The sequence below is a fragment of the Phyllobates terribilis genome, unplaced genomic scaffold, assembly GCF_046119375.1.
Source record: "Phyllobates terribilis strain yellow unplaced genomic scaffold, ASM4611937v1 Scaffold_3__8_contigs__length_932513732, whole genome shotgun sequence".
Taxonomy (NCBI): Eukaryota; Metazoa; Chordata; class Amphibia; order Anura; family Dendrobatidae; genus Phyllobates; species Phyllobates terribilis.
Window position 1 is genome coordinate 42,026,767 of NW_027362763.1, and position 21,307 is coordinate 42,048,073.

At 46.7% G+C, this 21,307-nt stretch overlaps 1 protein-coding gene across 1 annotated transcript in view; it reads left to right on the plus strand.

Annotated features, from left to right (window-relative positions):
• The window catches only part of LOC141258427 (taste receptor type 2 member 40-like), a 133,209-nt gene extending 112,305 nt beyond the window's left edge, over positions 1-20,904 (plus strand). The window contains exons 2-3 of the mRNA XM_073673428.1: positions 20,329-20,390; positions 20,788-20,904. Coding sequence (XP_073529529.1) covers positions 20,329-20,390; positions 20,788-20,904 — 179 coding nt within the window. The remainder of the gene's footprint in view (positions 1-20,328; positions 20,391-20,787) is intronic.
• Positions 20,905-21,307: the final 403 nt, after the last annotated feature.

The following is a 21,307-nucleotide window of genomic DNA, read 5'->3' on the forward strand; positions in this document are numbered from 1 at the left end:
TTACACATAGGTAGGTTAGTGGAGGGAGGAAACACAAGGAGTTCAGTATTTGACAGATTTTATTTTAGATAGAGGAAGGGCATAATGTTAGAGTTAGATCTCAGGGAGAACAGGCAACAATGATATGAGCTGCACTCAGCACCGCGAGCCTGTCCGGCACTCAGCACTCTGGTATTCCACAGTCAAGCATTGGAGCTATCGAAAAACCCGGTGGCTTGAAGTCAGATAACCTTTCACCAGAGTTGAAAACTTACGAGTCTCCTTGCATCTGCAAGGCCCGGAAACCTGATGAGAAACTTTGAGGTACATTTAAAATGGTTCTCTGGTCAAAACCGATAAGTCTGCAGTCATTCTGCGTGACTGAAGTCTTATGAATCCCCCCAGTGAGTGCACTGTGAGCTGTGGAGATTCATCGGTTTCTGACCGGGGACCGGAGGGTAATTATGAGTTATACATACTGTACCTGTGGGCACAGCCTGGAGAGTGAGTAGCTGTAGTGCAGAACTGTTGAATGCTGGAGTGCTGAGTGCCGGACAGGCGCCTGGTGCTGATGTAACATAGGTACTTTAGATGCAGTGACACAGAAACACAGAGCAGCCAATCCGGGGTTAATGAACAGGGCGGGGGGTTTAAGACCAAGGTCAATCTCCACGCAGGGAGCAACAAGGAAAATATGGGGGGGAAAGCAAGGAAAATAGCAGGTGAAAGTCTATAACTAACAGTTCACAGTCTGACAAGATGTAGCAGAGCCGAACCGGTTGTAAACGTCAGTTTGTACACTTAGCTGACTCTGGCTCCTCACAAGGGAGTCGCCAGTGGATGCAGGTGATGATTTCTTCAGGCTTCCCCGCCCAAACAATGCTTCGGCTTCTGGCGGCAGCGGGCGGTCACCGGTTTAACCCTCTGAGCCACTAGTCCATAACACGGCACCTCACGTGCTTCGGCTCCACAGACCCTGTGTCCCTAGTCTCTATAGTCGGGCTTGACTCCTCCAGTCCACTGCACCCGACTCCTGCTCCCAGTACTCGATCCCAGAGCCTGGACCCTCTCACACTGTTCTCCTGCCCAGGACTCAGCTCTGATTTCCAGCGCAAAACATCCTCATCTCTTCCTCTCTCCAGTCACACCAGGAGTCCCTCGGTCACCTGACTTCCCAGCTCTGTCTCTGGACACACCCCCAACTTCCCAATCACATGACTCCTGTGCTCGCAGCCCCCTCCCCCCTGCAACAGGAGGTAGAGCCCCGGCAGTTCCGGATCCCTTGCTCTGAAAGCACTTACACCCCGGTCTTCCCCCTTACACTGAGTGCAGCTCATATCATTGCCGGCTGTTCTCCCTGAAATCAGCGCAACTAGTTGACAATGATGGGAGCTGTAGTCAGCACCCCAGTGTACATTATGTGTAAAATAAAGAATTAAATTAAAAAAATAGCTTGATCTCCCATCTATTATTCATAACCAGCAGAGGGAAAGACTCCCACTGGGGGCTGATATTACTGGCCAGGGAAAGGGTCCATTAGCCCAAAATGTTCCCCGGCTGTTAACAGCTCAAAGTTGTTTGATTAGCCTTTTTGGTTATTTTACAGGAGGGCCTCAGAAAAAAAAAAATGACATAGGGTCCCCCTGTAAATTATAACCAGCAAAAGATAGCCAGACAGCTGCTGGACTGATATTAATAGCCTTGAAAGGGGCCATTAGGCCCAAATGTTCCCAACTATTAATAAGAGCTCACAGCTGTTTGATTAGCGTTTCTGGTATTGGCAATACAAAGTGAAGATGACATGCAACAAAAACATCCTCTAGGGCCATGGTCAGCTCTGGAGCATATAATGCTGCATGTGCTGTTGGTGGAGAAAGCTCTACAGCACTTGAAAGGTCCAGCCACAGTGGTGGCAAGTCATACATATGGGCTTCTCATGTGTAGGAAATCTGTTCCATGCTGCCAGAAGGCCAATATATTGCATTGTGCAGGTTATGCTGTTGGAAAATAAGCCAGTTACATACTGGCATACATCTAATACTACATCACTTGAATTACTACATCACATGAATTGACATCACCTGTTCATGTGGAGAAATAAAACTGACCAACAAGATGAGTAAGACTCAAGCTGTCCTCCTTCCTCTCCTTGTGACCATCTTTCTAGTAACCAGTCTGTCCCCACAGTTAGTGTCTTATTGTTGTCATAAACCTCATTATCATCATCATTGCATCTTCAGTTCTCCTTTTGTGTGGCCAAGAAACTTGTGCTCAATTGTGTAATTACCATATTTTTCGGACCATAAGACGCACTTTTTCCCCTCAAATTTGGGAGGAAAATATGAGGTGCGTCTTATGGTCCTAACGTTGCGTACCTGCGGTGGTGGTGGAGCAGGATCTCCCTCCTTAAAGGTGGCGGTGGCAGCGGCGGCAGCAAAGGAGAAGGAGGTGAGATGCTGCAGCAGTCTGGCTGGGGGCTGTGGGTGTCTTGCTGGGGGCCAGCACGGGTTGGACTGGATGTGGGCTGTGTTTGGCTGCGGGCCAGGGCGATGAGTGGCTCAGGTTTCTGGTCTTCCTGATGCTGTGATACACAGAAAAATGGCCGCGCAAGGCGGCGCATGCGCTGACTTGTAGCTCGGGCGGCCATTTTCCTGTAGACCACAGCTTCAGGAAGATGGCCGCGCACACCGGAAACCTGCGCCGCTCACCGCCCCGGCTCGCAGGCAGACACTGCCCGCATGCAGTCCAACCCCAGCCAGACACCCGCGGCACCCAGCCAGACACTCGCAGCATCTCACTTCCCCCTCCTTTGCTGCTGCTGCAGCCGCCACCTCCGGTCCCAGTCACCAGGCAGGCCTCGATGACACGCAGCCAGTCCCTGGTCCCAGCCCTCAGGCAGGCACGCCCCTATCGCCAAATACTGGCTCCGGCCCCCAGCCAGGCTCCAGCCATGTACTGGGCCTCAGCCAGGCCTCGGCTTGCAGCCAGGCACCGTCCCCCAGCCAGGCCATCTTTTCTGCTGCAGCCGCCAGGTTCGCGAGGGAGGGAACGGAGGGCCCTGAAATTCTGCTCCACCGCAACTCCCCACTGCTGAAGCACTGGATTCCTGAAGGACCCTGCCTCCTGTGACCCTCGCTCCACCGCCACCCAGGTAAGATACTGTACCTATTAAGACTATAAGATGGACCCCCATCTTATAAAAATATATATTTTTTCTATATTCCACCCCAAAATTTGGGGTGCGTCTTATGGTCTGGTACGTCTTATAGTCCGAAAAATACGGTACATGGAAATCATACACCCATATGTCCAAGATTACCATAATTGAACAGTAGGAAAAAGCTGGCACTCGGAGGTAAGTTTGATGAAACAAAACATTTATTAATGTGGATGCAGTACTTGACATTTTGGTCTTACGTATACCTTTCTCAAACATACATTGTGGGAGTAACACAATAAGAGACAAAAACGTGAGGTCTTACGTTAAATAAAATGAAACAATTACAAGCAAAACACGATCAGGAAATGGTATAATAGAAATATGGGAACAACATAAAAAAGGTCGACAGAAGACTGAAATGTCATGTACTGTACACAGACACTGCCTTGTGGACCACAATAATACATACTTCATCTTGTTTCCACATACTTACCTCCAAGTGCCGTCTTTTTCTACTACTTAATTTATATGGGTTGGGACCCTATCTGAGCGCCGGTATCTACCAGGAGTACCATATTTCTACTATAGCATTGTTATCACCACAATTGATGTAAGACCACCTGTATTGTATTGCCTATTGCAAAAGAATCGTGTGCTCTCAGGCTTAATGGAAAATTCATAGCCGGCAATATTTATTTTACGAAAATGCTCTTCCTACCTGGTTTTGAGAACAAAATGCAACATTTTTTTAACTAAAATATATTTCTATTGAATCAATTTTTCAATACAAGAAAATCACCTTCTTTATAATTTAGGGTGAAATTAAATACTATTGTGGCTGCATCTAAGTTGAATTTTCTAGGCAGCACCCCGATTAGGATTTTTTCCAAATTCAGAAATGTTTGGGTCAGTGGAATTGGCATACTAGCAGGAAAATATATAATCGCTAAAGCATTTGGACAGTGCATGGTTGCCACCTGCATGTGTGATCAGGTCACTATTTCATGCTCCCGGCAGAGTCAATGCTTCTCTGTGTTCGACTCTTGCACAGGGCAGGTTAGTAAGGGAAAAATTATCATAAAGGGCCAAATTTTCTAAAATTCTCAAAAATGCTATTTTCTTTCACAAAATTAACAATTTTACAAATATAGCTGTGCCTCCTGAAAAGCCACATTCAGTCCTACCTAGACTGTGTCTTTTCTTAAGCTCAAGAGCTGTGATCCCATAGAATTCTGGGTAAACAAATTAGACCAAGAAATGAGAGAGGGTGTTCAGCATGGCTGGTGGATTTGTCACACCATGTTATCTGCTACAAAGGTAAAAACCTAATATTTTTAATAACCAGCCATGGATCAGTATAGACTTTCATGCACCATAATCTGTTGCCAATCATTAAATCAGCCGTACAATCTGACTGCCTGCCTGAATCTCCGTTGACTATCATCTACACCATACTTCCACTACCAGTGCTGGTAGACGACACTCTGCTGGGCATGTACTTCCTGGCCATCATGTCATTGAAACAGTAGTACTGCTTCGGTCTTGGTTGCCATTGTTGGTCCTAAACTGCCAAGTATTTTATGACCTGCCACATCCTAACACTATACCATGTGTCTCCGGCCACATCCATTTTACAGCTATGCCAGCCACAGACCTCCTAGCAGCTCACTATGTTTCATAGTGCTAGATTACATTGCTCACGGGTCTGCCACTGCTGACCCTGAACTGCCATGCATCTACCTGCCTTAACTGTCTACTATGCTGCTCCTGCCACAACCACGGCACAGCCACACCAGCCACGCAACTCCTGTCTCCCCACTGTGTTTTATAGTGCTAGACTGTACAACTAATGCTGGGAATTGTATTCTCATGTTTTTGTACCCTCAAGAAAGAGCTCTCTAGGACTTCTTCACGTTTCAAAACAGAGCAACTGTTTTGGCACCATATAAAAGGGGATCATTTTTGAACTGCTTGATAAAAAGCATTTCCAATAATTTTGCAATTACCAAACCAGTTGCAGACCTCAAAAAGAAATATTTTTTCTCAATTCTAGTTGAAAGGGCATTGCTTCTTCACACTCAAAACAGTACTGCATTCCTGTTTTATCTCTCTAATTAAAAGGATAATTTTTGGACAAGTTATCAAAAAGTTGTTGATTTTTCATTCAACACAGTGTAATTCTAATTATACCTCCGAACAAGGATAAATGGTGCACCCAAATGTGTGAAAATTCCACAGTTTCTTCTGTTTGCTCAACCTGTCTATAAACAACAGCAATGCATGCATCTGCACCCCAAATTAGATAATTTTTAGACTATTTATATAATTTAGGAAGCCTAAAAAGTTTGATACTGCACTATGTTGTGAAATTTGATGTTGGTTACCTCTAATTACTGTTTGTTTTTCCTAGCTAGCTAGATGATATTCATTTGAATATTAAAAAGTTTTTTCATTACAGAACCCAAACCATATTCAATAGATTCCAAAGGAGACTCACAATGTTCTACACATATTTTTCAGGCAATTGGTGGATGCTTAATTATGCAATTTGTGCAAATGTATTTGCCACAAATTAAATTTTAGGGAGAAATTTGGCAACACTGGTGAATTTTGATTTCAGAATGTCCACTCATCTCTATAGATAAGCCTTGGTTTGATTTTTCACACTGTGCATGAATCAGATTTGTTCAAGTACTATAGCTATATTATTGTGCAGATTATCCACATGAACATTTGCAATTGAAAACCAGCTGTGTATTTTCTCAAGAAATATAGCTAAAGAAAGGTGTCCAGTTTTTGAAGTTTACCACACAGCATCAACACCAAGTGAAAGGAGCTAAATACAGTAACTTACCTTCCTCATGTTTTTTGATTGTGAGCTGAGAGTAAAAAAGTGTCAGCCATTGCTGCTGTGATGGTGTCCTGTGGGGTGGTAAGGACGATAGCTATGAGGGCTTTGCCTTGCAGCATGAGTGCTGTGAGGCACCTGGTTACCCCCCCTGGTTATGCACTGCCACTTCAGCAGTAAGCATATCGAGCAGAAACTATTAGGTCAGGGACCTACTGAGGGGTTCACAGTGACGTGGTTAATATTAAACTAAGAACTTCATGTTAATTTTTGTACATTTTTGGTTAGCTGAAACATATCAATGTATGATTTTTGGATGTGCGGTCCTTGGATTTTTTCTACTGTTATAGCATACTAGCTATTGAGCCCGTTCTACGCCCGGGTGGCGAGCATTTTTATTGGTATATGGTCTCCCATCCTGGTATTTGTGCTGCCCCCATCCTGAAATTTGTGCTCCCCAATCCTTTTCCCACATCCTGGTAAGTGCTGCCCTCACCCCCAATCCTGGTATGCATGGCACCCCTCACCCCCAATCCTGGTATGCATGGCACCCCTCACCCTCAATCCTGGCATGTATGGTACCCCTCATCCTGGTATGCATGGTACCCCTCATCCCTATCCTGGAATGCATGGCACCCCATTCCTCATCCTGGTATGCATGGTACCCCTCATCCCTATCCTGATATGCATGGCACCCTTCATCCCCAATCCTGGTATGCATGGTACCCCTCATCCCCAATCCTGGTATGAATAGTACCCCTCATCCCCTTTCCTGGTATGCATGGCACCCCTCATCCCCAATCCTGGCATGCATGGCACCCCTCATCCCCAATGCTGGTGTGCATGGCACCCATCATCCTCATTCCTGGTATGCATGGCACCCCTCATCCCCAATCCTGGATTGCATGGCACTCCTCATTCCCAATCCTGGTTTGCATGGCACCCCTCATACCCAATCACGGTATGCATGGCACCCCTCATCCCCAATCCTGGTATGCATGGCACCCCTCATCCCCAATCCTGGTATGCATGGCACCCCTCATCCCCAATCCTGTTATGCATGGCACCCCTCATTTCAAATCTGGTATGCATGGCACCTCTCATCCCCAATGCTGGTATGCATGGCACCCCTCACCCCCTAATCCTGGTATGCATGGCACCTCTCATCCCCAATCCTGGTATGAATGGTCCCCTCACCCCAATCCTGGTATGCATGGTCCCCTCACCCCTCAATCCTGGTATGCATGGTAACCCCTCACCCCTCAATCCTGGTATGCATGGTAACCCCTCATCCCCCAATCCTGGTATGTGTGGCTCCCTCATCCCTGAATCCTGTTATGTGTGGTTCCCACATCCCCCAATCCTGGTATGTGTGGCACCCTCATCCCCAATCCTGGTATATCTGAACCCCCTCATCTCTTTTACGCTGCACACATACAAAAAAATAAACACTTATACTCACCTTTCTTCCTTGTGCTCCAGAGCTGTGGTGTACTGTTCTGCCGGAGGCCAGGTGAGGAGTGTGGCGCCGGAGTACACACGTGCCCATACCGCGCTGTCCGGCGCCATTTTGCTGAAGATTCACTGCAAATGTGTCTTTAGTAAAATGGCGCCGGATAGCGCTATGTGCATGCGTGATTCCGATGCCTTCACTCCTGCCCCGGTCTCCGGCGAGAAGAGAGGCACTGCGGCAATGTTCCTCCAGGTAAGGTTTGTATGTAAGTATGGTGCCGGAGATCGCAGTATGCATTCAGTACCTACGCATACCGCGATCTCCAGCGCCATTGACGCACCCCCTGGGCTGTGGGGTACTCGGTAGCCGGGCCGGTCGGTGCTGGGGGTGTCACAGTAGCAGTGACCAGGTCCGTGACCCATGGCGGTCAATTAAAAGGAAAGGTAGAAGGGGAATAAAGTTTCTATAGATAAAGTTCGTGACACCACGTGTGGTATGCGGCTATATGGGGCCGCCGCTGCAGTGCAGGTCCTCTGGAGCTGGTGGTGACGCTGCAGAGTTAGTTCAGCTCTCCACAGGTAGAGCTTAGCTCCAGGGCAGGATATAGTGATACTATAGTGTAGATGTTGTTGGTGCGGTGTAGTGCAGGTTATGGTGCAGATAATGACCAGTTCACAACTTAATGGCGGTTTCCGCTTATCTTTACTTGCGGTTGTTAAGCAGACTGGCGCACGGGTACTAGCTGGTAGTGGAGGTCCGGGTGGCCTGGAAGCATGTTGGGAATCCACCTCGCCAGGTGAAGTTGTAGGTATTCCCTCTGCGCTAATCTCTTTTGGCCCTGCTGCTGGTAGCTATGCTGCAGCCCTCGTCCCTGAGTAAAACGTCTGTTCCTCACCCGTATGGCAGGCAGCTCAGGCCTTCCTTATGTGTCGCTCCCACGTGGCGGTGCTGGGCCTATGTGCTGCTGAGCCTCCGGGCATCTGATGGGGCCAGGAGACCTGCAGTATCCTGCCCTCTGGTTTCTGCTGCTGGGCCTTCAGTGCCCCACAACCTCGGACTCCGGTGTCCGGTTCTTCTGCGATTCCCTCTGGGGTGAGCTGGCTTACAGCTCCACTCCACAGGTCTTTCCTCGTCGCTGTCCTGTCTTCAACATCTCTCAACTCACTCTAACTAACCCCGCCTCCAGATCCCAGTTGCTAAGGGGAGGAGCTCCCCTTTCTGGTCTGGAGCCAGGAAAGTGTTGTATGCTGGTATTCCTGATTAGGGGACCACTCCTATCTTCCAGGCATGGCATCACCCCCTGTGAGGGAGGCAATGCCACTGTGGCAATCGGACCCCTGGGGTGCCACACCATACACACTCCTCTTACCTGTAACGGCTCCATGCGTTCTTCTGTCTGGAGCCAGACTGCCCAGGCGTGTCGTGCTTGCGCAGTCTATAAAGGCTTTAGACAGAGGGATGCTTGTACGATTGAATTATAGATTGCACACTGATTGAGCAAATGAGAAATCTAAATCAAATATCAATATTTGGTGTGACCACCCTATTCTTTCAAACCTGCATGAATTCTTCTTAAAATCTTTGCCCAGGAGAGACTCTGTTGATGCATTATAACTACCCTGTGTCTTGTTGCATTTTATTAATTGATAATAATAAGCACTTCTATGTTTGAAAGCATTCTAACCATGCAATTAGAGAAAGAGAGATAGAGGTAGAGGTGACCTACTGGTGACTAGTGTTGAGCCACCCCCGTAGTGTTCGAGTTCGGTTCGGTTCGTCGAACACCCGTGTGTTCGCCGAACTGTTCGTCGAACTGTTCGTCGAACACCTTCGAACACCGTTAAAACCAATGGCAGGCAAACAAAAACACATAGAAACACATAGAAAACACCTTCAAAGGTGTCCAAAAGCTGACAAACTGCTCAGAAGACACAACTAACACATGGAAAAGTGACAAGTACATATAGTCATGCGAAAAGAAAAGAGGTGGAGGAGTAAAAGGAGGGGGAGACACAGATATAGGCATGTCATGCCCTTCTAAAATCCAAAAAGTGAGAAGCCGAGACGGCCAGTCCGCTCCTGCCCGTGCCACCTCCGTGTCGCCGGGTTTGTGCCAGAGCCGCGGTGAACCCTGATGGCCAGCCCCCCTCTCCCAATACTGGTGCCTGTCCGCTGGTGGGTCGAGAGAGCCCCCCTGTGGTGGAGGCAGCTCTAAGCTTTTTAATTTAAATTGTCCCTCTAATTTGAATGAATACACTTTAAATCCATTTACAAGGATCTATTGGAGGGCAAGTCTCATGCCAGCAGCCGCGTAATTCCAGCTCCAGTAGCGTCCACTAAAGCTGCTGCAGTTAAAAAGCTTTTATAAGGATCGAGCTCGGCTGTCCACCGCAAGGCATCCTAGAGCCAGTCCCAGCCCCTATGCCTTGGGGTGCCTCCTGATGCTCTTCACTGAGTATCCCGTGGTCCCGAAGCATTTCCTTTGAAAAAATTAAGTGTCCAAACTACAGGTGGTGTAGCTTGCTTAACAGCCGGGATAATCCGCTGACTAGCAGACACTGCTACTAGGCACAAAGTATTTCCTGGGCTAGATGCAGTTAAAATTTGTAAGTAGATACTCTCGTTGGATGCTGAGAAAGCATTCCATAGAGTCTCCTGGCACGCCATATATGATTCTCTTAAAAAGCTTGGGGTAGGGGTCTAGGGGACCCTTTTATAGCCAAAATCACGGCCCTGTATCACAATACGTCACCTAGGCTGAAGATAAATGGAACTGTAGCACCGAGGGCTCGGTTGCTACAGACGTATTGCACCTCACCCAGAGGTGTGATATCTCACTCTCAGATAAGGATGGAGTGTGGATCAGGACCCGACACCTGCATGCATTACACCACATTGCCGTGGGGCAGGGCGACCAATATGCCCCTGAGATGGGCACGACAGTCCCTGTCCCTGGCTGGAGTGGGGGGAGGGAACACTGAGGAAGGGGAACCCTGCAGTGCAGGAGCAGGGAGGAAGCAGTTCCTGGGTGCATTGAGAAGGGAGTATAAAAGGTGGGCACCATCTTAGTTCAGTGCAGAGAAGACTGAGCAGAAGTGGCAGGGAGCAGGGGCTCTGCATGAGCTCTGCTCCGGAGGCGGGCCTAGTAACAGAGGCCCAGGCCTGCAAGAGGGAGAAGGAAGGAAGAGGAGCGGAGAAGGCTCCAGGAACGAGGAATGAAGGGATCCCAGGGGTGCGGATGGGCGAGTCGCCACCGCACGCCCGAATCCACCTGCGTGGAGGGGTCAGGCCAAAGGGGGAGACCGGTCCCCGAACTAGTGGAGGCAGGAAACGACCCTCAGCTAGAAACCGGAGGCTCTGACATTTTATGTGGCGCAGCCCCTTGCTCCACCCGCTAGGAAGGCACCACATAGGGTCAGGGAAACTGGCGCCAAGTTTACCAAGAGGAGGCCCGAGGCAGCCGGACAGAAGTGTAGGTAAGAAAGGCCAGACAAAGGACACACAAAGGGGGTCCTGTGAAGCGCTCCAAAGTTATCTGGGAGTTGTCTGAGCCCCTCACCTGGTGAGCACAGTACGACGTGGGCAGCCGTTACCTGCAGACGTGGTCTGGATAATAAGAACTGTGAGTAAAGGCCCTGAACTGCATCACTGACTCCGTGTCGTTACTGCTGCTGCCCTGCACCAACACCCCCATCCTCCGCATACACTGCCTTGAGGCTATACTCCTCTCGTGGGGAGTTATGCTACGCTCTGCTGCACCCACAACACCAGCCTTAGCGGTCTGCCCTGTAGCGGCGGTTCACTCTGACCGCAATCCACGGGTGGCGTAGTCGGACATTTAAACATCAAAACCACATAAATAGTTCCGCCACTGGTTTGACCGCCCTGAGCCACGGAACCGGATCGCCGCCACGAAGACTACAACCACCAGCATCCACCAAAAAGGGTCCGGCTCCGGGTGTCCCAAGGCCCAGGGGGTGCCTCAGAACATTTTCATCACCTTTCACAATCACCAATGGGACAAGGCAGGGATGTCCTCTGTCCCCTCTCTTATACATCCTAGTGACGGAGCACCTGCACTCATCAATTCGCCATAACCCCAATATTAGGTGGATTGAGGTGGGAGGCACCGAGTACAAGTGCTCTCTATTTGCTGATGATGTCCTAGTATATATCACTCAATCACATATATCCATCCCTGCTGTTATGGCTGAAATAGATCACTTTGTTACATGGTAAAATTTTAAAATCAATGCAGCGAAGTCTGAGGCCCTCGATGTCTCCCTCCCTAAATCCATATAGGATTCCATCCAGTCCAACTTTCCCTTTGCCTGGCCCCCACAGGGTATCAAATACTTAGGAATTCCTATTCATAGAGACCTCTCCCATCTATGTTATCTTAATTTTGGGCCCTTTATTGAACAATTCCATACAGACCACGGTTGGCAAGTTAGAACTGTAAGATTCACTACGTGAACCACTGGTGTTTTGTGGAAAAGCACATGTACACCGCGTTCCAAATTATTATGCAAAAAGTGTTTAGGAGTGATAAGGGAAGAATTTGTTTGTTTGTCAGTTAAACTCATTGATGGTGATGTGTGTCAGGGCTCTTTATATCACTGTAAGCAATTGCAGACACCTGTGCTAATTAGTTTGGCAGGTGTGTCCAATGAAAGGCAAGACTACTTAAGAAGGCTCTCTCACATTATTAAGCAGCCTACATTTTCTGCCAAAATGGGAAAGAAAAAGGATGTGTCGGCTGCTGAGAAGCAACAAATTGTGGAGTGTTTAGGTCAAGGCATGACTACAATCAACATTGTGCGATGATCAGGATGAAGTGTCTTGGCAATCAAGAAGTATGTAGCTGATTCACAGTACACACGTGTGCGTGCTGATAAGGGCAAATTGAGGACTCTTTCCTACAGGCAATTACGTCAGGTTGAAAGAGCAGCGGTAAAAAAGCCTTGTCATAGCAGCAGACAAGTTTTTGAAGCTGCTTGTGCCTCCAACGTCCCCCAAACAACAAGATTCAGGGTCCTTCAGAGGTTTGCAGCTGTGCATACGCCATCCTGTCGACCTCCTCTATCCACTTCACACAAGCAGAAACGGCTCCAGTGGGCCAAACATTACATGAAGACTGATTTCAAAACTGTTTTGTTCACGGATGAGTGCCGTGCAGCGCTCGATGGTCCAGATGAATGGAGTGGAGGATGGCTGGTTGATGGACACCCCGCGCAAACACGGTTACAGCGCCAACAAGGAGGAGGTGGAGTAATGTTTTGGGCTGGAATCATGGGGAGAGAGATTGTCGGCCCCTTTAGGATCCCTGAAGGCGCTAAAGATGAACTCCATAATGTATGTGGATTTTCTCAAACAGCACTTCCTGCCATGGTTCAAGAAGAAGAACCGTGTATTTCACAGCAAGATCATTTTTCTGCATGATAATGCACCATCTCATGCTGCACATAAAACATCTGCATCTCTGGCTGATATGGGCATAAAAGGGGACAAACTTATGGTGTGACCCCCATGCTCCCCTGACCTCTACCCCATTCAGAACCTTTGGAGCATCATTAAAAGGAGTGTCTATGATGGCGGGAGGCAGTTCACATCTAAGCAACAGCTCTGGGAGGGTATTCTGTCCTCATGCAAAACAATTGAAGCAGAAACCATCCAAAACCTGACAAATTCAATGGACGAGAGAGTTCAGAAGCTCCTTTCGAACAAGGGGTCCTATGTGAAAATGTAACATCACCTAGAATAAAGTTTTGAGTTGAAAACTGTTTGATTTCAGTTTCTAACAACCTGCTAATGCTTATAATTTCAAAAATGACCATTTTTTTGGTCTTTATTAAAATGAAAAGGTTGATCGAAAAGTTTGGGGGATCTAAGAGTGTGGCAACCCAGTAGTCATGATTACTTCGAATTCTGACAATATGAGGGTCATGCTGCAGGTAGTGCAGCAAGAAGGCACTTATGTGTCTTGCGCATCTCGGAGCCCCAAAATTATTTTCCGGGCTAGATGCAGCTAAAAATTATTTTTAATTTTAAATCTGGTGAAGCTTATTATAGATGGCCTAATAGGATCAGTGCTGCACACTGCTACAAAGCCCAAATTATTTTCCAGTCAAGATACAGATAAACATGATTAGTAATTTGAAAGCTTAAAACGGTTGGTAAGGTGATTTTAACCAATCATCAAGCTTTTACTCTCCCCAGGATGACACAGGGGTAGAAAAGTCGTTTCGGATCCATGATTTGTTCATCTTTATGAACGTGAGTCTGTCTACATTATCAGTGGAGAGCCCCGTGCGCTTATCTGTCAGCACACCACCAGCAGCGCTGAACACACGTTCAGACAGAACGCTGGCTGCGGGGCATGACAAGATCTCCAAGGCGTAAGTGGCTAGCTCCGGCCATTTATCCAGATTGGAAGCCCAAAAAGAGCAAGGGTCCAGTGACACAGTCGTGGCTTCAATGTTTACTTGGAGATACTCCTGTACCATCGTCTCTAGGCGTTGACTATGTGTCAGACTTCTTGTCTCCTGTGGCCTTGCAAAGGATGGGCTAAAAAAGTGGTGAAATGATTCCACAAAATTGATGTTACCAGCAGATACTGTGGTTCTGTTACGGTTTGAGTGCTGAACACTTGACGGTCCCACGGTTGGCAAGTTGGAACTGTGAGATTCACTACGTGCACCACTGGTATTTTGTGGAAAAGCACATGTAAGATTCTGCAACAGTCTCTGCTGATACTCCTGCATGCGTGCATCCCTTTCTATGGCAGGAATAATTTCTGCAAATTTACTTTTGTACCGGAGATCTAACAGTGTGGCAACCCAGTAGTCAGGATTATTTCTAATTCTCACAATTCGAGGGTCATGTTGCAGGTAGTGCAGCAAGAAGGCACTCATGTGTGTTGCGCATCCAGGAGCACCAAGTCCCTGTTGTGTTGGTGGCGAGGTAACAATCATGCTTCCTTCCTCTGTCCTCTCCCCCCAACCTCGCACAACAGAAATGTGATCAAGGTCTCCCACATCTGATGAGTCTTCCATCAGTTCGTCCTCCACTTCTTCCTGGGCTCCTGCACCTTCCTCACTAGTTTGGCTGCTACCATGCGCCCTGGTAAAATCATCTCCCCCACCCTCACATGCCTGCCACCTTGGTGCTGCCGACCGTCTGGACCTTGCAGATGTTAGCCCTTCCGCATACAACTCCTCCTCCTCTACTTCCTCCACCTCCTCTTGTGCCACCACCTGACTCCGAATTCTGTTTAACATGTGCTCCAGCATGTAAATCACCGGAATAGTCATGCTGATAATGGCATCGTCAGCACTAAACATCTTCGTCGCCATTTCAAAACTGTGCAGAAGGGTGCATAGGTCCCTGATCTGAGACCACTCCTCCAGCGTGATTTGCCCCACCTCTGAATCTCGTTGGCCCAGGCTATACGTCAGAACGTATTGCACCAGGGCTTGTCGGTGCTGCCACAGTCGCTGCAACATGTGCAGAGTTGAATTCCACCGGGTAGGCACATCGCATTTTAGCCGGTGAAGTGGCAGGCCCAACGACTTCTGTAGAGATGTAAGTCGCTGAGCTGCGGGATGCGAACGGCGGAAGTGAGCACACAGCGACCGTGCCCTCTGCAGAAGGCCATCTAGTCTGGGATAGTGGGCTAAAAATTGCTGGACAACCAGGTTCAACACGTGAGCCATACAAGGCACGTGTGTGACATTGCCCCGGCGAAGGGCCGCACCCAGGTTTGCAGCATTGTCGCACACGGCCTTCCCTGGTTTCAGGTCCAGTGGAGACAACCATTCATGAAATTGGTTCTCCAGAGCTGACCACAACTCCTCAGCTGTGTGACTCACATTTCCCAGACATTTCAATGTAAAAACCGCCTGATGACGTTGAGCCCTACTGCCAGCATAGTAAGGAGGTGTGCAGGATCCCTTCTGCGCAGTTAGAAAGCTTGTGGCATGACCAGACAGGCTTTGGGTGCAGGTGGAAGACCGAGAGGAGGTTGAGGAGGCAGAAGCAGTGGAGGAACTTTGACATAAAGAGGATTGACGCACAACTCGTGGGGACGGCAAGACTTGGACAGCAGCCCCTTGTCCTGCTGTCACCATAGTTACCCAGTGCCCAGTCAGCGACATGTAACGCCCCTGTCCATGCCTACTCGTCCAAGTGTCTGTGGTGAAATGCACCCTGTCACACACAGAGTTTCTCAAAGAAGCGGTGATGTTGTGTGCGACATGCTGGTGGAGCGCAGGCACACCTTTCTTTGAGAAGTAGTGCCGACTGGGCATCTGGTACTGGGGCACTGCGACGGACATAAGGTCTCGAAAATCCTCTGTGTCCACCAGGCGGAAAGGCAGCATTTCTGTAGCCAAGAGCTTGCAGATGGTGAAATTCAACCTCTTAGCTTTCTCATGGCTAGGAGGAAATGGTCTTTTACTTGTCCACATCTGAGGGACCGAGGGCTGGCTATTGTGCTTAGACGGGGTTGATAAGGGTGTCCCCGGCAAACTGCCGGTCTGTGAGGAAGATGCAGGCGGACATGTTAGGTTGCCTTGATCCAAAGGTGGTGCTATCGATGTCGGACAGCGCTCAAGACCAGCTGGTGTTACCACCTCCAAAGAAAATGATGACCTGCCAATCACGCTGGCTGTTGCGGGTAAAGAGGTGGCAGGTCTGCGCCCCAAAACAGGTGTGACTGCTGTCCCCCCAGTCACAGAGGATGAAGAGGCCGCGGATGCACAAGATATGGCAGACGGTGGTTGGCCCGGCCGGCTAGGCCGCATTGTAGCACACTGAGCTTCCCACTGCAACTTATGCTTCATGTCCATGTGCCGGTTCATGCATGAAGTACTAAAACTATGTATTTTTTGGCCTCTACTTAGCTTTTGCTGACAAATGTTACAGATAACACGAGTTGGGTCATCTTTATCGATCTGAAAAAATGCCCAGGCTATGCAAGGCTTAGCACCCATGCGACCTGAAGAGCCACCACGACTTGTGGTGAGAGGCAGAGTTGTGTTTGAGGATGCAGTTGTTGACGTGCTTCCAGTACTACGTCTCTGTCCAGGAAGGCGCAACCTGACCACGTGTCACTAGCATCTTCCTCCACCTCCTCTGCTGACCTCATCTCTTGGCTGACTGTGGGTTGACAGTAAGTGGGATCTCCGACCTCATCATCATCACCCTGTGCGTTATCACACCCGTCGTCCTCAGAGCCAACCTGTTCCTGCCCTGACAAAAAACTAAAGTTGTCGCTCCAATCAGGTATTTGAGTCTTATCATCGTCTTCCTCATTGTCTCCACCAACAGGAGTTACAGTTTGGGAATGAAGGTCTACATTATGGTCAGAACCTTCTGCGTCTGGTCCTGGATCCGACTCATAAAGATTCTGGGCATCAGTGCAGATCTTTCCTCGTCTGGATTCACAGAAGCGCTGGAGTCGACCTCTGATTCCCAGGCTATAGTATGAGTAAACAACTCTGCAGACTCAACCATCTGTTCTACCTCATACTCAGACGGGCAGCTGGAGATTTGGGAGCTGTGAGGAAGCAAGTGCGATTTGGGTGACACCTTTGAGGACTGGAGTATTTGTGATGTTGAAGTTGATGTGGAGGAGAGCCCACTTAAAGGAGCACTTGATATCCGTTGAAGCACCTGCTGTTTTTGTGCCTCATCTGGAATTTGTAGCGATTGGCGTGGCCGTAAGAAAGGGATCTTATCACATTGTCCGCTAAAAGAAGTAGACATTTCAGTTTGGCTGGAAGATGGTCTTTCTTCTGCACCTACCCCACGGACACAACCTTTTTTCCCCTTCCCAACACGCCTATTCCCCTTTCCACCAGCAGCAGGCCTTTTTCCACTCATTTTTGTGGTTAACTAATTCACAACTCTGGAGTTGTTTGCACAAAAAAACAATGGATGGTAACCGAGCAGAGCTGAGTGGCCAAACTGTGGTATTAGGCCAAAACTATTGGCTGGGTTAGATGCAGAAAAAAATTATTTTTAATTTGCAACCTGATGGAGGTCAGTAAAGATGGACTAATAGACCAAGTCCCACACACCGCTAGAAGCCCAAATATTTTTTCAGAGCTAGATGCAGAAAAAAATTATTTTTAATTTGCAACCTGATGGAGGTCAGTATAGATGGACTAATAGACCAAGTCCCACACACCGCTAGAAGCCCAAATATTTTTTCAGAGCTAGATGGAGAAAATTTTTTTATTCAATTTGCAACCTGATGGAGGTCAGTATAGATGGACTAATAGACCAAGTTCCACACACTGCTAGAAGCCCAAATATTTTTTCAGAGCTAGATGCAGAAAAAAATTATTTTTAATTTGCAACCTGATGGAGGTCAGTATAGATGGACTAATAGACCAAGTCCCACACACTGCTAGAAGCCCAAATATTTTTTCAGAGCTAGATGCAGAAAATAATTATTTTTAATTTGCAACCTGATGGAGGTCAGTATAGATGGACTAATAGACCAAGTCCCACACACCGCTAGAAGCCCAAATATTTTTTCAGAGCTAGATGCAGAAAAAAATTATATTCAATTTGCAACCTGCTGGAGGTCAGTATAGAAGGACTAATAGAACAAGTCCCACACACTGCTAGAAGCCCAAATATTTTTTCAGAGCTAAATGAAGAAAAAAATTATTTTTAATTTGCAACCTGATGGAGGTCTGTATAGATGGACTAATAGACCAAGTCCCACACACTGCTAGAAGCCCAAATATTTTTTCAGAGCTAGATGCAGAAAAAAATTATTTTTAATTTGCAACCTGATGGAGGTCAGTATAGATGGACTAATAGAACAAGTCCCACACGCTGCTAGAAGCCCAAATATTTTTTCAGAGATAAATGAAGAAAAAAATTATTTTTAATTTGCAACCTGATGGAGGTCAGTATAGATGGACTAATAGACCAAGTCCCACACACTGCTAGAAGCCCAAATATTTTTTCAGAGCTAGATGCAGAAAAAAATTATTTTTAATTTGCAACCTGATGGAGGTCAGTATAGATGGACTAATAGACCAAGTCCCACACACCGCTAGAAGCCCAAATATTTTTTCAGAGCTAGATGCAGAAAAAAATTATATTCAATTTGCAACCTGCTGGAGGTCAGTATAGAAGGACTAATAGAACAAGTCCCACACACTGCTAGAAGCCCAAATATTTTTTCAGAGCTAAATGAAGAAAAAAATTATTTTTAATTTGCAACCTGATGGAGGTCAGTATAGATGGACTAATAGACCAAGTCCCACACACTGCTAGAAGCCCAAATATTTTTTCAGAGCTAGATGCAGAAAAAAATTATATTCAGTTTGCAACCTGATGGAGGTCAGTATAGATGGACTAATAGAATGATGCTATGCCCAAAAGATTTTACTTCACTAGGTGCAGTAAAAAAATTGGTATTCTATACACAGGTGGTATATCTTGCAACACAGATAGGCTACTCCACTGACTAACACACTCTGCAATAGGCCAAAAAGGATTAGCTTTGCTAGATTCAGCCAAATGCTGTGAAAAAAACTTGCACAGCACTGGCACAGACCTGCCTGGCAAAAACTGATAGGAACTGATGTAACCTAGTCCTGAAAAGGACTCCAATTACAATTAGTCTTTACTCCCACAATCTATCTATTTAAGAGCACAGACCTGCCTGATAAAAGTCGTAGGAAATGCTGTAACCTAGTCCTTAAAAGGACTGCAATCACAACTATTCCCTACTCCCAAGCTATCTGTATATTTGTGCGAAAATTGGCTTGAAATTAACAAGGTATAGCGCACACAGCAACAGCGGTGCCGTCTAACACGCAGCTGCAGCAGTGAGAAAATGGTGGCGACGGGGAAAATGGCTTGGTCTTATAGGGCAAGGACATGTGACATACACTGCCAATCACACATGCCCTTGCTTGTGTGAAAAAAAGCACTTCGCTCCGTGTGTGCGCTGCTGATAGGCTGACAGATTGCACCTCCCCACTGCAAATGCGGGAAAGAGAAAAAAAAATGGAGATCTTCATTGTTCCTGCAGAGATCCATCCCCTGCCCCTCCCCCCGCCCCGCTGTACACTCAAACTGCGTATTAACATTAATTTTCATCATTACTGAGAAAAAATCCAGTTATGATTTTGGTGCACGAACAGTTATCGAACATAACCTCGAACAGCCGAATTTTTCTCAAATTGTTCGTGTTCGCCGACCGGCTCGAACAGCGCCCAAAACAGCTCGAATTTGAGATTGGCGAACAGTTCGAGTAGAACAACGCTCATCTCTATTGACAATGTCATCTTTAGAACGAGATGGGAAGAAGCATGTAATGTGTGCTCAAGATCTTTGATTGAGCTACTTATTGGTTTGAACAAGAAAACCTTGGAGACTGTAGAATTAGAAGTAAAATCTAATGAAATTAAATTGAAGGAGTCTCTCCCCACCACTGAACTGGATCTGTTCAAAGTGGATAAACAATTCACGCTATGAGAGAAAGAGGTACAATACAACAAGATGAAAAAATTCCAACGTGATCTCAAATCTCATACTGTGTATCATTGGCGGCAAATCCCTAATGAAAGCTGTTCAGCCCAGACTATATCTTCACATCCCTCTATTACATCTACATACGATGAAATGGAATCCCGTGAAGGGAGGATGAGAAAGGGGAAGCGTAAGATGACTAGCCATCATAGAGTTTTTGATAGAAAAAGATTTACCAACAACTCGAATCCGGAGTCATCCAAACTACAGGTTTTAAATCTATAATATAAATATTTAAACATAATATACGTTTATCACAGGAACAGATTGAAATATTAAGCCTTGGATTGACATTCTCACCTGCTCCATCTTTTGACATCTTTTAAGCAATAAAAGATTTACATCTGTTGTCTCGAAAATTGGCGTTCATGAAAAACCTAGACACGATGGTACGTATATGGACAACAGATGAGTTATAGGCAATTAAGATTTTAGAAGATCTTCTGAAGGAACAAGAATCTACGGCTGAATATAATGAAAGTAAGTTTATCTTTCCCAAGGTTTAAAAATTTCCTCCACTGAACCTTTACCCTAATATAGAACTTTTTGTGAAATTGATCACTGAAGAACTGCTCAAAATCCCGTTTCGTATATGTCAGGATAACCTTCTCAAAGAAAAGCTTTCCAAAAATTAAAGAAACTAAAAGAGGTCATCATAAATCCGGCTGATAAAGGCTGGACCATTGTTGTGTGGCCTATAAACCTTTATGAGAAAGAAGCCTTTAGACAGCTAAGAGATGGATTATGTTATAAAAACTTACTTTTAATCCGACCTCTTCCTTTCAGGATGAACTATATGATCTTGTGGACATCGCCTACCAAGATGGGATTATATCTAAACATACAAAGGATGGTCTATTACCCGTAGCACCAAAATTGGCTTTGTCTTTATCTACTACCTAAGGTAAATAAAAATGCACTGAACCCCCTGGTCATCCTATGGTTTCAGGCAATGATAAGGCTATGTGAACAATTGTGTAAATATCTTGACCATCACTTGAGACCCATGGTGGTCAATTTGCCCTCGTACCAAAAAGATACAAATGACTTTCTGAATAAGATTGACAACATTTGCTTGGAAGATGATATGTGGCTAGTGACAATGGATGTAGAATCTCTCTTGAAATTTGCATTAACACATAATTTTTTCATTTTCAAAGACCATTTTTATGTACAGTTACAAGGAACCGCTATGGGGGCGGCCTTTGTGCCCTCATATGCAAACCTTTTTTTAGGCTTCTGAGAAAGGGAGATCTTCCTTACCAATCCTTCCTCATCAATAGAGGGAGTCCTACTATGGACCGCT